The sequence below is a fragment of the Crinia signifera genome, chromosome 3 (assembly GCF_055691185.1).
Source record: "Crinia signifera chromosome 3, ASM5569118v1, whole genome shotgun sequence".
Taxonomy (NCBI): domain Eukaryota; kingdom Metazoa; phylum Chordata; class Amphibia; order Anura; family Myobatrachidae; genus Crinia; species Crinia signifera.
The window spans coordinates 91100364-91116972 of NC_139219.1; the positions used below are offsets into that span (position 1 = coordinate 91100364).

At 45.8% G+C, this 16609-nt stretch overlaps 2 protein-coding genes across 2 annotated transcripts in view; one reads left to right on the forward strand and one right to left on the reverse strand.

The window, feature by feature from the left end:
- SYNE1 (spectrin repeat containing nuclear envelope protein 1) overlaps positions 1-12840 on the reverse strand; it is a 503588-nt gene extending 490748 nt beyond the window's left edge. Inside the window, 1 exon segment of the mRNA XM_083176202.1 lies at positions 12617-12840. The gene's annotated coding sequence lies outside the window, so the exon portion shown is untranslated.
- LOC146062539 (uncharacterized) lies at positions 5701-7230 on the forward strand. Its single transcript, XM_083174654.1, has 2 exons — positions 5701-5865; positions 6244-7230. The coding sequence occupies exons 1-2, from the start codon at positions 5748-5750 to the stop codon at positions 6852-6854; spliced, it is 729 nt and encodes a 242-aa protein (XP_083030780.1). The 5' UTR covers positions 5701-5747; the 3' UTR covers positions 6855-7230.
- Positions 12841-16609: the final 3769 nt, after the last annotated feature.

A 16609-nucleotide genomic window follows, 5' to 3' on the forward strand; every position in this document is an offset into this window, starting at 1 on the left:
ATAATGCCGCTTAAATCACATATTGCTCCACAGAAATACCCATTATAACACATTATGCCACACAGTCATAGTGTCCTTTATACACATTATGCCACACTCTGTAATGCACTTTAACATGGGAGCCTCAGATTTACCAGTCTCACTGGTAACATGCTATATCTGCCAGCATCATATCTGCCCTACCACAGCTGTGGGTCCTCCTACTATTCTATATACTGTAGCTGAAGGCCAGGCACAGGGTGTTCAGCTTGGACACCCTGGATGCATCTAACAGAACCTCAGCCAGCCATGCAGATAGTCAGGAGGCATATCTGCTGTTGCACAACTCAGCATAGCACATATTAATAGCTACACACCCATGGTACTCTCATGACACTGTCTGAAGACAGCACAGTGTCATGCATTGTCGCCACCCAGTTCCCACAAGAACGCCCATTTCAGGGAAAGTAAAATTATGACTGCCAACCAAAAATAGGACGAGATACACATCTTAGCGCACACTACTGTATATGCTGAAATAGTTTTTTGCATCTGTACAAAGAGATCCACCTGAAAGAATCAGCCCCAGTATGTTTACAGTATTGCACTATTCAGATGGCTAATTCTCAGGTATTTACTTGAGCTTTGCATGAAATGTCTCGTTAAAAGAAAAAAAAAAGCAGCATTATTCTATTTACTGTATTATGTTTGTTATTTATATACATTCGTATTTACAATTATAAAGTAACACATACACAAATGACAAAATCTCTAAAGTTGCGCTAATTGTTAACAAGTTTTTCAATCTTGGTCGCTATTTAACGTTAAGTTCCCTACTAGTAGGAATTTACAACACCAATCTCTACAACAGTAGTGTCAACAGTGCCCTACAGTGAATGGAGATTATTCCATATTTATAAACAAACTTTCAACAAAACCCCTGGGTAGTGACACATAATACAATGAATAAAAAGTAGAAAGGATCCGATTTTAGCAGGGCTGCGATTTTTGCAGATAGACAGAACCATGCCGCACTGCAGGGGGAGCAGATGTAACATGTGCAGAGAGAGTAAAGGCCCTCATACACTATGCGATTTGGGCCCCATTTCACCCAATTCAGAGGAATCGGGCCGTGAAATTGGCCCAAATCGCATGTGCAGACGTCCCATCCGTGTCGGGTCTGAGCCGGGAGGTCGGACGGGCTGCACATAAGATTTGTTAAATCTTATGTGCAGCCCGAGGCGGGCAGGGGACACAGTGTGTAGGTACCTGCGGTGGAGGAAGCCGGGCAGGGCAGGGGGGCTGCAAGCAAGGAGCCGGGCTGGAGAGGCAGTGGGTGCACTGGTCCTCCATGCAATACAAGTCACATATACATAATGGGCATGATTCAACAAGGCCTGCTAAGCAGCATTTGTTTGCTGACTGGCCGAAAGTCCGACCCCACCCACCACCGAATTCCCTCGGTAACATGTAAGGGGATGTACACAAACACATCCCCTTGCATGTGGCCGAAGGGGAGAGAAATAATCTGTCTAAGACAGGTCAGGTGCTGATGTCATGACGTCAGCCACCCACCCCTGCAGGCATCAGCCCACCTGCGTTCCCAGGGGAACTGCTTCCCCTGCTCCAGCCCCATTTCTGCTCTCCCCGCAACGAATGACCCAGCGAGTGTCTAACTCGCCAAAGCCGTTCAGTGCTGGGGTTTGCACATGTGCAGAAATGTACATGCGCAAAACCTGACCATCGGGCTGGGGCCAAATTTGGATCACTATGAGCACTCCTGAATTGGCCCCAATGTGATTCTGTACTGCAGGGTGCCTTGTTTACAACCTTTTCTATAAAAATACATCTTATTTGCAAAATGTAGCGAATAAATGCACAAGCAGCTTCTGTTGATTAAAAATGATATGCAGCATGCCTATATTCAGTGTATGACTGCCACTGTATCTGAACAAGAAATGGAACGTTCTACCATTATGACTGTCTGTAACTTCCCATTTTGTTTTACCACTGTTTCCTATCGTAAAGCGCAATCTAACTTACTGTGCTATGTAAGAAACTGTTAATAAATAATCATTACAGTGTTTTACTGGAAAATACTGTAACTTAGCATTTCATATGCAGATATACAGCTAAAATCACACACATTGGGCCTTATTCAGATTTCATCGGTACTGCGCGCATTCGCACGCAGTACCGATGTTGTGCGTCTGCGCATGCGCAGGCGTGTTTCTGCGCATGTGCAGGCGCATGGTGCGTGCACCCACGGCGACCTTTCGGGACGCCGGGTGCACGCACCCATGGCAGCGAGGGGGGGGGGGCGGAGATGGGCGGGGAGCTCCGGGCTGCCCCATTACCATATGGGAACGCCCAGCGTTCCATGGGCGTTTCCATGAGAACGCTGGGCGTTCTCATGGTAATGAGGCAGTGACGCGGGTGTGTGGGCCGGGTAGCTGACATCACCGGATGTCAGCTGCCCGCCCATATCACGCCAGCATGCACGCTAAACTAAGTAACTCAAAAGTCACTTATATAAGCGTGCACGCTAAACATCATTCGATGGTCACCGACCATCGAATGATGTGGACGGACACCCCAGCAAAGCGAATGGATGTTTATGCAAAACATCCATTCGCTGCTGTGCGGGCAAAGCCGCACTTTGCTGGGGCGGCGGGGGGGGGGCGTGCGTTCGCCGGGCGGGGTTTGGCATGCTTATATTATTTTAATCAACAGAAGCTTGTGCTTCCTATTCACTCTGTTTTGTGACAGAGTTGACAGACAGAGAGAGGAAGAGTGTGGGGGGACAGAGACGACAGACAGAGAAATGTGGAGTTGATGCGAATGATATCAGGGGGACTGGGTGAGCAGATCACAAAAGAGATAAATAAGGGGGAACAGTGATAACATACAAAGTTGGGGAGGGAGGGTGAGAGGAACAGAAATGATAGCCAAATAAATAACCTGCAACCATAATAACCAGCTACCTGGCATACGACGGCTCCAATACTATATTTATACAAATGTAAACCGAATCCTTAGCTCAGTATCTTATTACTGATGATTTTTCAAATATCCCATAAATACATGGGGAGATGGTGCATTTTATACAGATGAATTACTAGTGTTCCCTTGTAGCATCCTAGCAGGATTTAAAGAGGTCAGCTACTCCAGGCAGTATTCAAGAGAGAGGTTTCTCTTTTCACCACAGCAGTTCCTCCTTTTGAATGAATAGGAACTGGCATTGAAAGCAGGACAAGTCTTTCAACTTGCCTTCAGTTCTCCATTGTAAATCTTGCATTTCTTAACAAGTACAAAGTTGCAAAAACACTTTCCTTGTTTCACAGGGAACCGCAATGTATTACCCAACAATGCTTTATCTACAGCCATTTAGTCAATGACACGTAAACTAACAATGGTATAGCATACTAGATTATTCTTCACATAGCTAGTTCTCCCAGGTATTATACAAATTCTGTCAGTATAAATGTGTAGCCAACCATGAGTTATTAAACCTCCAATCATCATACCACCAAAACACAGGAGCAGTAGTCAAATCTTTTTTGTTCCCTACATTACACTTTACTCACTGTGGCAAAGGAAAACCAATAACTGCCTAAAGGCTCATTTAAACCTATATACTGTACCCTGCAATAATGCCTGAAACCATTACAATAGGTGCCTGATGCAGATGGGGATGGTGCTAAACCAGCACTTGCATTTGCGCCAGTGATAATAAGCACACTCTAGTTTCAGCCTCTCTTGTTGCAGATACCTGCACTGGACCGTCTTGAGATGCCAGCTTTCTGTGCCCAGTAGCACCATCGGTGGTTCCACAGTACACCATCAGCATACCATTGTGCCTAGCATGAGTATTTGCACCTGCCTATGGCCGGCTCAGTTTGTAGAAGAAGCTGTGGGTAAGATTTAATAGGATGAGAGATTCAGAAAGTGAGAGATTTGGTAAGAAATCTCCAGTTTTCTTAAAGCGGCAATCATTTAAATTGCAATACCAGTTTGATTTTTGCAGTGTTAACGATTGCCACTTTAAAAAAATGGAGATTTCTCACAAAATCTCTCACTTTCTGAATCTCTCATCCTATTAAATCTCACCCTGTATGTCTGAGAAAGCGGCTGCTTTCATCAACATGCCTGCAATACTTCTATTACACCTTCCATGAGACACCTTTTTTTTTGCACTCCCTTCAAGCCACCTGCCACACACCACCCAGGAACACCCATTTCTCAGCATCACCATCATTGATGCCAGCACTTTAGTACACAACAGCACCTTTGTGCATACAGTCAGGGTAGAGCATGCGCCTTAGGGATTTAAGAATCCTTTGAGCATGCGCAGTAGCAACTAATCGCTCAACTTCAAAAACAACTTAATGCGTTCAGTTATATTCCACTTTTGAATCAGGCTCAGGTGATATGGCTCCTTATTAGGTCATTCCCACTACTGGATTCTAAACTTTTAGCAGTGTGTTTAGAGCGGATTACTTCCTATGCAGTAATGTTTTCATTAGAGTGCATAGTATTGGTAAAAGTATAATGGGGCCTACATACGGAGCAATTGTAGCTGTATTTCTGAGCGATCTGTCTAGAACAGGGGTGTCCAAACTTTTTGCGATGAGGGACAGATTTGGTGAGGTGAAAATGTGGGGGGCCTGAAAGCTGCTCAAACAGGCTGTTTTGAGCGATATTCAGCTCAAAATCGCCCAGTGTGTATGGGCCTTAAGAGATAGGGCTAATTTCGCCCTGTGTGTGAGACCATTATACCACATGCAGGTAAGAAGCATAAATATATATATAGCATTGAGGTCATTATAAGTAATGGCGATAAGGTAAAATGTTTAAGAAATTACAATCATAGAGCCTGCTGTGTTCCATAAATCAAGCTAAAAAGGTGTTGTGTCTATGTGCATTTGTTAAGTAGCATTTATCATATAAAAGACTGTACGACAGAGTACTTCCTTATTATAGTTGTCAACCCACCTACTGATACCTCTGCCCTTTTCTTATACCCCTTTCAGACAGAAAAAAAGACCCGGTAATTTCCCTGCTCTTGCCGTGTCGACACGGGTTTTTCTTCTGTCTGAAAGGGTCAACACGGGTCTAAAGTTCCGGGACTTCGACCCAGGTATTTACCTGGGTTTTTCCCGTGTCAGACACGTGTTTGCGGCTGTGTGAAAGGGTCCGACCCGTGTTTTTCTCCCGACTATTGAAAAATCATGCTGATTGGCTGTGCAGCATGGCGCTGCGTGATTGGCTGATCTTTACAGGTTCCCTGATTGGCTGAGCGCACGTGGCAGAGGCGTGCAGCGCAGCAGTAAATGGCCATGGCACACTGGAAAGATGAGGAGATCCGTGAGCTGCTCAGTGTCAGAGGGGAGGAAGAAATCCGAAAACAGATTACTGGCACAGTGAAGGACGCTGTAGTCTACACCAATATTGCCAAGGTCCTCACTTCAAGGGGCATTGTGTGTACCCAGCAGCAGGTGGTCAACAAACTAAAAGCTCTGCGCAGGTACTACAACAAAGTTTGTGACAACAACAGGAGGAAAAGTGGTGCTGGGAGGATGGAATGGGTTTACTTCGACCAATGTAACGAGGTCTTTGGCAATTCTGCCCTGGTGAACCCTGTTGCCATATCATCATCCAGTGCAGCTTCATCACGGAGCATAACTCCAGAATGCAGCCCATCTTGCCCTCCTATAATGGAGTTGGAAGACACCATAGACAACAGCATCCCTGATCCTATTGCTGCCATGGAGGACACAATTGATCCATTAGAGGCTGAGGTTGAGGACAGTGGAGCCAGCACCATTACTCCATCTGGGACACCCACTCCTGCACAGACTGAGACCCCAACGTTGCGTCGCAACAGTAAGTTTTTCAAGTATTGTTTGTGTATCTATTTTAATAGATGTACAGGGGGCTATACGTATCAGCAGGCCTTTAATGCCCCACATGCTGGTACCTGTGGTTCTCCCAAGTATCAGCATGTGTTGCAGGCTTGCTGGGACCTGTAGTCCCACTGTAACACAGGTAACAACCCCACACCCACTACTACAGCACACGTGTGGTGTGCCCTGGAGAGGGGTATTGTGGGAACCAGTAGTAGTCTGTCTCTCTCTCTCTCTCTCTCTCTCTCTCTCTCTCTCTCTCTCTCTCTCTCTCTCTCTCTCTCTCTCTCTATATATATATCTATATATACACTGGCATGCCGCTATTGGATTGTAATGATTTTTCCTTTATTTTTAGTATTTGATGTACCTGCAAGGAAGAAAAAAACGTCAAAGATGGAGCTTGCTACGCGCTCAATGTCAAGAATCCTGGTAGATCATCTCCGAGAGTCCGATCTTGAATTTCAAACTCAAGAGGATGCCCGACTGCAGCGCTTCTTTGACAACGAGAGACAGTTGCAAGATTCCTTTCTCACACAGTTGGTGGGTCTGCACGAACGCATAGCGCGTGAAAATCGAGATGCACAGATGACCTTCCTTACCAATATGGTGTCTACATTACAGAATCCGCACCCTTACAAGCTGTGTAGTCCGTACGCTGAGGGTGATTATTGTAATCCTCCACACAGAGGCCATACATTTATGCCTTCAAATTCAAGCCAAACTACTGTGCAGGGCCAAGGGCGTAGTTATACTGAAAACATGGGCAATAATTTTTCACATGCCACACAGCCAAGTAGGCCACATGCCAATACCAGTCCACAGGAGACAGTGCATGATACTGTCAATGGCACAGGATATAGTAGGCAATATGGCAATGTGAAAAATTATGCTGATGATTCAGTGAATGCCAGTAATCATAACACTCCTGTTAGCACTGTAATCAGCACTGCCTACAGGCATTTGTAGTAATGTTGCTATATGGTTGTTCTTTTTCTCTTTTTTCTGGGCTCGTTCAATTTTTCTTGCTTAAAAAGTGGCACTTACAAGGCCCGTTAAATGCTGTGTTCCATTTTGATGTACACAGTACAGTATTATGGTTCTTTAGTTTATGAGCCTCAAAAAAGCTCATTTGGTTCTTCAGTTTGGAGCTGAATCAAAGTTCTCAAACTTTTTTTTTATTTAAATGTGTACAAATAGAGTATACTCTAGATATGTGGCTGAACATAATCTATAATGTGTACACAGTATGCCTTCTTCTTTATCTTTAAGGCAATAAAAAAATTCCCTGTTTGGGGCTTATATTTATATATTTATATTGTTTTTGGGGTGTAATAAGGGCTATTTCACACACTCCGACTCCTGTCGGATGGCGAAACCCCGCACGGCCAGGAAGCCGTGCCGCACACCGGAGTTAATAATGGGCACAGATGTGACCATTCACCCAGGCCGCCTGGTTTCAGCCGGATCCCATCATTGTAAACTGCTGTGTGCGGCACAGATTCCTGGCCGTGCGGGTTTTCACTGGCCGGCAGGAGCCAGAGTGTTTCGAATTGCCCTACAGCACAGGTCTTCAACCTGTGGCCCTCCAGATGTTGTGAAACTACATGTCCCACCATACATTGCCACATTTTTTCCTATAGTAGGATGGCAAAAAACTCAGGGCATGCGGGGACATGTAGTTCCACAACATCTGAAGGGCCACAGGTGGAAGACCTGTGCCTTACAGGTACCAAAAATTGCAAATACAAGTGTTTATCTATATATACAGTGCCGGATGAAAATGTGTGGCTGCTGGACAGTCAAACTGGTGTGTGTCTCCCCTATACAATACCGGCTTGGATGGCAGCACAACCTATTCACCCACCACTGATAGAAGACCTATGCTAAATACTTATTCTACCTCGTGTTGCAATAGTTCAATGTTGTTTCAGTGTTGAAAGGGTATTTATGACCACTAAAGATATATTTGAAAACATTTTATATTTAAAAGTGAACTAACAAGCATAAAACATATTTTGTGAAAAATAAAACAAGTTCTTTCAAACATCCAACCAATGTGTCCTTCTATCTACTGTGTCATACTCTGTAAGTTAATAGTGAGGGTGTTACGGATAACCTCAGCAGTGGAACAACTTGTCTCACCCTCGTACCCTGCTGATTCGACAGGGGTATCAGCCAGGTCATAGTCCTCCACATTCCACTCAGGTAAAAAGTTCTCTTTCTGTAGCTCACACACATTGTGCAGAATGCAGCAAGCTGCCACCACATCTGGAACCAGGGTAATGGCAATGTCATTCCTCTTCAGTAGACACCGCCATCGCCCCTTTAGTCTTCCAAAGGCGTTTTCCACCACCATTCGAGCCGAGCTCAGAGTGTGGGTGTAGTGGACTTGGTCAGGAGACAGTGGGGTATGTTGCGTGAAGCCCTTCATAAGCCAACGCCTCAAAGGGTATGCCGCATCTCCAATAATATGGACTGGGATCTCCACCCCGGATACAAACTTTGACCACTGTAACGGTATAAAAAAAAAAATTAGAATTGTATAGGTGGCAAGTGTAGTGGTTAAAGAGCACATTTTTAAAAATAGACAAAGTTACCTCTCTAGGGAACAACCAGCCACCTCTCTTCTCCTCTGCGATCTGGAACAAGTCCGAATTGGCAAGTACCCGTGAGTCATGAGCACGACCAGGCCAGCCAATGTAGACATCTGTGAAACTGAACAGAAAATGTATTTGTGTTTAACAATATACAGTGCAGCCCAATCATATCACTAATGTAAATACTGCATACTGTACTACTTACCAATACTTATGGTCCACCACAGCCTGCAATATGATGGAGTGCCAACCTTTACGGTTATGGTAATCTGCTGGGTTATCTGGGGGTGCAATAATGGGTATGTGTGTCCCATCGATGGCTCCAGCACACTGCGGATAGCCTCTTCGCAGAAAACCTGTTATGGTCTCATCCAGTCGGTCGCCTTGTGGTAAGCAGATGAAATGCTTGTAAAGGCTCTCCAACAATGCCTGTGTCACTTCCCGCACTAGAACACACACCGTAGAAATGCCCACACCAAACAGACATGAGATGGTACGGTATTCCCCTGGTGTTGCGTACCACCACAACACAATCCCCAGTCTCCTGCATGGCTCAATGGTTTTCCGATAATTGGTGCATCCCCTTGTAAGTGCCGGGGTGACCAGTTCCAGCAGGTAGTAGAAGGTGGCTCGTGACATCCGGAAATGTGCCAGCCACTGCTCAGGTGCAAAAGCTTCCACAGTCTCCCAGAAAGCTTCTCCATGCCTGCGGTCTCTGGCCCACAACGACCGGTTTGAGGCACTTGTAGACTTCAAGATAGAGGTAACACTGGACAAAATCAGGGCTCTCCTCCGGTGCAAATACCTGCGTCGAGTGGAAGCCCTCTCCACCAAAAATTGTGCCTTCCTCCTCCTGGCATAACACTGTGCCAGGTAGCACAGTGTAAGCATCTGCATAATGCTCTGATTTGCTGTAAGCAGCAAAACACACAGAGCACTCATGACCTCCAGGTTCTGCAACTTGTCAGCCATGTTTAATGCAATGCAGTGACCAGACACCTCCCACTTTTCATGATCTCATCTCTGTGTGCCTTTAAAACTGTCCTTTTCTTATGACACACAGAGTTTTGCAGGAAAAATCCGGCTTCTGTGTGAAAGGGGTCGACACGGGAAATACCCGGGTTTTTGCTCCTGTGTGAAAGGGGGTCAGCCCCTTGCTGCCTAGTTGTACACGGGTTTTTGTATCCGGGAAATACCTGGGTTTTTGGGATTTTTCTGTCTGAAAGGGGTATTAGTAACATTTCCCCTTTCTATCCACACAGGCCACATCTATTGCACAATTTCCACAAAGTAGCTACAGCTGGTCTCTCCAAATTGCACTCCTAGGCACTAGGATAGAGACAAATACTGATATTCTTGTATGTTCTCCTTCCTTTAACAGGACATTAGAAGCTGCAGCATAGCAGACTACCTATATAGGGAGGGAGCAGATAGAACTCCAATGCAGTTTGGCAAACATGAATGCTTGTACAAGCTGCAAGGTACAGTTGCCTAAAAGTGCTGCAATCAAGTTTGTCAGTGTGTGGATTTAGGTCTATGTGTATTCATAATTTGCTGTTGAGCAAAGAGACAAGGGGGCCGATTCAGACCTATTCAGCCAGGTCCAAATTCAGATGCTGGCTGATGGTCTGGCCACTGCGCAGTGATGGTAATTTGCATGTGGCGGGCCCAACTGTGAGCACCTTCGGCCAATTTACTCCTTGGCAAATCGCTTTCAGCCTGCTTGACAGGCGGAGGTTGTGCCGGGGTGGACCACTGGCTTTTCATGGACGTGCCCATAGAAACGTTGGGAGGGCACAACCGAATGCAGGCTTTCCTTTACCTGTGCGGGTCGCCCGCTCCAATTTTGCTTCAAACGCAGCATCTGTCGAGTGACTACTGGGTCAGGGGCAAGTGGGCACTAGCGAACGGATGTGTACCTGTACCCATCAGTTTACAGGCCTGCACAGGGGCGTGGACGGCGTGCGTTCACTGGGGTGGCGTTAACCTGCTTACTGGGCTCCAAACACATGCAGCCCAGCGAACAGGTCTGAATCAGGTGCAAGGGGGCAGATTTATTAAGCTTGGTGAAGTGATAAAGTGTCTGCTTTTCATCACCGGCCAATCAGTTCCTACCTGTCATTTTTCAAATCAAGGGGCAGATTTATTAAGCTTGGAGAAGAGATAAACTGGAGATAAAGTGGAGAAAAGGTAAAAGGAGATAAAGCACCAGCCAATCAACTCCCAACTGTCTTTTTCAAACACAGCTGATTGGCTGGTGCTTTATCTCCTTTTACCTTTTCTCTGGTTTATCTCCAGTTTATCTCTTCTCCAAGCTTAATAAATCTGCCCCCAAGCCTCTAACTTCACAGGTCGGAGCTGATTGGCTGGTGATAAAAACAGACAGTTTATTTCTTCACCAAGCTAAATAAATCTGCCCCAAGGTCCCTTAGTTAAAACTGCATCATCTCCATATTTAACTCTATTGTATCATGAATCCAGTTTCCAGTTTCATTTTCTCCTTGATCCGCCGCTGCATGTATATAGAACATGCAAGGAATTGAGCATTGCTCTGGAAGTATTTCAAGCAAGCAAAACACTTTAGAACAAGATAAATTATAAATATTTATATTAAATACGGTCTTTTCAACTTCATTTAAGACTCTCGTATTGAGATAAATGATGACTAGGTATTATATTGTGTTACACCAGGTCTGCAGTGTTTGCTGAGTGGGGGCTGCCATGACGCTTACTCTAATAGATGGGAAGCGCTGTACTTTATATAGGAGGATGGGAGTTATCTCTTTTGTGTTTGAAAGAATTTCTGGTACTTATGTAATATCTGGGCTCCCGTTTTTCTTATGAGACCGCGTCCCCTCGGGGGGCTCGCTGCACTCCCTACGCTTCGGGCGCGCTGCGCTCGCCACACTATATAAAATCAACTCCATGCGTAGTTGGATAGTAGGGGTATGAAAAAATGGGGTGCATTTAACATGGGAGCCCAGATAATACATAAGTACCGAATTTCTTTTCTCTGCTTTTTATTCCGTATTAAGTATAACATACAGTATAATTTGGCAGCTGAGGTACAGAGAGTGTATATAGTGATCTACTGCAAGTCAGTGCCAAATCATTCTATACAGAGGTGTACAGAAATATGTTACTACCTGCTTGGCAATGGTACAGTCCGACCCACTTTTTTGAGCCAAAAAGGTGAACTATTAAACCAATAAATAGAAGCAAATAGCAACTTAATAAAAAAATAAGAACGACTGTACTAGCTTAGAATTCTTAATTGTCATGAACACCTCGCCTAATCGTGCTCATATCTGATAAACTGGTTACCTGCTACATGCATTAAACAAATGAGTTCCATTTTTCCCTACAGCCACCAATACTTTAATCATCTGCCAGTACCTCAGCAAAACTATAGGAAATTACAAGAAACCCCCTCTGCAGATAGTCAGTGATGCTGCACAGACACACATTCTGTATTTACAAACATCTATCTCTTCCTAGATGTGGAAGGTGTGCAGTGATTGGCAGGGAAAGGGTGGGCAGCAAGCATCTTTACCATGTCATCCAGCTCTGTGTGCCAGTGAATGGCTAATCCCTGGGATTCCTTCAACCTCAGATGATCTCCTCCTACTAGCAGTGCTGCTAGCTGTGTGCCCTCCTGTGATGTGTGTTGTGGCTGACAGGAAGCCTGCTCCTTGGTAACCAAGTACAACAACTCTGCTTTACTAGTACAGAGCACGCATACTCCGGCGTGCAGCACTCACATATACTGTATGTGCATATGTGCATGCATTTCTATGTACACGAAGGATACTTATCCACACACAGTGGTCATTTGGCCTACATACTGTACACACAACACATATCATGGAAATGTTTTATATGTAGATGCAGTGATTTAAATGAAGAAGCATATTCGATATGCTCGATGTAATTATATAGCACCATAATATGCACAGTATCGATGATTAATAATAAACGCTGTAAAATATAACATGCATCAATAGATCTGCAGATGGTAGGCAGAGATGCCTCTGATCGCTCAGATATGACATACTGCCTCTGTGTAAACAATTACAGATGGCACAGTGCTAATTACCCATGCCCGTCATGATGAGGGTTCCCCAGACTCACCGGACGTATGTACAGTACTGCCAGTGCTGCAAGTTCCTTGGTAATCAGCAGAGCATCTCCCCTTCCAGGCTGCAATGTGCAGATGCCAAGTGCAGGATGCTGAGCACACGGTCAGAGCTGCAGTGCTCTGTGCTCACGCAGCATCTCCTCTGCCTGGCTGCAGCAGGCTCTTCTACTGTATAGTAACAACCTGCTGTCCTCAATCCTCAGTGAGTGTAGCACTGAGGCGGGTAACCAGGAGAAAGAGAGGGTGAGGTGGAGACTGAGAACTGAAGGAGGAGTGGTCTTCTACATTCCACTTTCTTTCAGATTGAGTAGCTTCCACTATGACTCTGCAAGAACCTGTTAGCAACATTGTGCTGCATTATTGGGTAACCTAGAAAAGTGCTACAGATGGTAACCATCCGAGGCACAGTGTGCATGCACCTAAAAAGAAAAATGTAGTCAGGAGTAAGGACATTTGTATTGTATTGTCATTGTATTTTTCTCCAGATTGCTGTTGTGACCTGTGTCAGGAATGGGTGTGGTATGGCGCTCCGACAGGGGGGATCCCGATGGTCAGAATCCCGAGGTCGGAATACTAACTGCCGGTGTTCCAACAGCAGGACAAGCGCAAAGAAGCCCCTTGCAGGCTCGCTGCGCTCGCCGCGCTTCGGGCTCGGTGGCTCCCTTCGCTCGCCACGGGTTCTGTTTTACCTCTATGTGGGTCGTGGACCCCCGCAAGGGAGAATAGCCCCTGTGAGTCGGGATTCCCCCCCTGTCGGAGCACCGGCAAGCTCCGGCAGTCAGGATCCCAACATCCGGCACCCGTCAGGAATAAAGGGTAAACGATCTTCAAATAGAATGTAAATGAAATACTAATAATGCGGCTACTAGATATATACTGTATGGGGCATCCACACTGGACAATTAAAGGAGACTAAGTAAAAAACGGATCCGGACAAGACCCTGGACATAAAACTCTGCAGTCATGCCTGGGGGGCTGTCCCGTCCGGGGAGTGTCTTGTCCGGGTACATGCCTGTGATAGCTTTCACCAGGGACATGGGGAAGGGGAGATTACAGCCTCCCTGTGTGGTCCGGACCGTTCCAGTTTTATTACACCCCTGGACCATACAGGGAGGCTGTATTCTTCTCCTCTCCCTGGTGACAGGTGTCAGAGCAGCTCCACTGGACGGGACACCCCTGCAGCGGTGCAGCTAGGTACCATGGTGCCCGGAGCAAGTTCATATTTTGCCCCACCCCCCGGTAATGAATTGGGGGCGTGGCTAACATGTGTTGGCATGTTACATTTGAAAAGAAAAAAAACTTTAAAAATAAGACACTATATAAGACATTGTAACGGAATCTGCTGCGCTATATAAATCACAGTAACGGAATCTGCTGCGCTATATAAGACACTGTAACGGAATCTGCTGCGCTATATGAGACACTGTAACGGAATCTGCTGCGCTATATAAGACACTGTAACGGAATCTGCTGCGCTATATGAGACATTGTAACGGAATCTGCTGCGCTATTTGAGACACTGTAACGGAATCTGCTGCGATATATAACAACCTGTAACGGAATCTGCTGCACTATATAAGACACTTTCGGAATCTGCTGCGCTATATAAGATGCTGTAACGGAATCTGCTGTGCTATATAAGATGCTGACAGCTGTAATTAAATATATATACAGATAAAGATATATACAGCACAGCAGGGCGGCAGCAGAAGCCAGAGAGATTCACTCTCTCCCCACCCCACCCCGCGAATCCCCCAAACCCCAAGTTTATTACTATGTTTGAATTACATATATTGATGCCTGTCCATTCCGGCGTTCCGGGGTCTTGTCTGGTCTGGTTTTTACCCATACCCTTTTTTTACTCCCTCCTCCTCTCCCTGGTGTCAGGTGTCACAGGCAGCCCCCCTGACAGGACACCCCCAGATAGGCACCCCCTGGACAGAAATTGATGAAAGGAGCCAGACCGGTCCGGCGTTCTGGGGTCCTGTTCTGTCCGGTTCCAGTTTTTATCCATACCCCAATTAAAGACCCATTTCTAAGCAATTTGGCTAGATTGCGTAGAAATTAAGCATGGTTCGCTCCATGTGTATGGCCCCCGGTGACAGTGATACACACCGAATCCATCGCATGCGGCCGCACGAAGGATAAATTATTTGATGATCGACGACCATCAAATTTTTTTTTTTCCCCGTTTGCAAATAAAAGTCAATCTAAACTGACTTTTATTTCAGACAGAGATGGCCAAAAAGAGGCTGACCGCTGATGTCATGTGACGTCATCCGCCCGCCCTGAGCAGACATTGACCCACCTGTGTTCCCAGGCGAATGGCCAGCATTTTTATTGGTTCCTTTGGCCCAAAGTAAACAGCTCCTCCCTGTCCTTTTTAAAACACAGCCTGTAGCATGGCAATTAGGAGATTATTGGTGGGTACTTTATCTCTCTCCACCTTATCTCTCTCTGAGCTTTCATTAAATGCATTGCCTTACTGATTTTACAAAAAGCCCCGAAAAGGCTGATGGTTATCAGGGATTTGATTCACCTGCCTGACACAGGTCAAACAAAGAACTTGATTCAGGTTTGATCGGTCCCCAGAATATTCACACGGGGCCGATGTTTTGGCTCTGCGCATGTGTATATGCTAATATATGCATGTGCAGGGCTGCTGATTGGACGCCTTTAGTGACTTGCACAGTTGCAGAGGCATTTGCACAGGGAAGGCGGGATGGAGGCGGTCAGGGGGATATTGCATGGGAATGCTCAGCAAGTGGCGTAACTATAGAGGGTGCAGGGAGTTCGCTTGCTATGGGGCCTGAGGGCTTTGGGGCAAGAAATTATCTTGTTTTGGGGCTTTGGGGGGCCCCATAAAAAGCGCTTCTCTTGCCCCCTCTATAGTTACACCACTGGCATAAGCACTGCCTCTTCTCCTACCTAGTGGGAAGCGCAAAAGAGAGACAGCAGCCGCTCCCCGCTGGACGCAACGGGTACCTCCACCGCTGACAGCAGTTTCTAGCTAACAGGGGACAGCAACGGGACACTGCCTCTCCTTCTACAGCAGCAACAGGGCCCATTGGTAACAAGTAGCTAACTTGAGTCACAGCCTGGGTGAAGGTGATAGTGGTCTCAATGTGTCATGCTGTGGGGTGGGATGTATAGGATATATGTATGGAACTAGTGTATAGATGAAAGCAGCAATGTATGTTTGTATTTGAGAGGCTATGTATATATAGATCTATTTATAAATATATATATATATATATATATATGAATGTATATCAGTTAAGTATACTTACCCTACCCCTGCCCCACTCTTAACCCTCCCTCCCCACCCAGAGCCTAAAAGCCCGTCACCACAGTCTGATCTTACCCTCCATGCTAACGCCTAACCACCTCACACCTAACCCCCTCCGTCTTGCACGCTAACCCCCCTTCCAGATGTCTAAAACTAACTCTCTCCTCCCAACAACCTAACCTTCCCCATAGCCCAATCCTAAGTCCCCCAGTAGTGCCTCAAGCTAACCACCCCATTTCCCAGCCACACGCAACTACTCCTCATATTCTAAAAAATCAGAACCTGGCTGTTGGAAATCCGGTGTCAGCATCTTCACCCATTTTTAGGTTCCAGAACCAGTCTTCTGACAGCACAAGCATCCTGACTCTCGTGATGCTGACTGCATCCCATGTGTACATGTATAAATGTGTATAAAAGTGTGTGTATATATATATATATATATATATATATATATATATATATATATATATATATATATATATAGCAAATGTTGGTATCTGGCACTCCAAACAACAAACAGCAATTGCCCCCGGTGCCTTCCAAAGGAGGGTATATAAGGTTGGTCACGGCTGCTGGCGGCACTCTGACTATATAAAATCAACTCCACGCCGACGTGGATAGTGGGGGTATGAAAAGGTCGGAGGACGCATACCGCTGACCCTCGCGGACTTGCTGCGCTTGCCACGCTTCGGGTTCA

What these genes read in the sequence shown, in the direction of transcription:
- LOC146062539 (XM_083174654.1), top strand. Translation starts at nt 5,748, where the DNA reads ATGGAGGACACAATTGATCCATTAGAGGCTGAGGTTGAGGACAGTGGA. An exon ending in CCCAACGTTGCGTCGCAACA is followed by an intron (nt 5,866 to 6,243) that starts GTAAGTTTTTCA and finishes CTTTATTTTTAG; the next exon opens with TATTTGATGTACCTGCAAGG.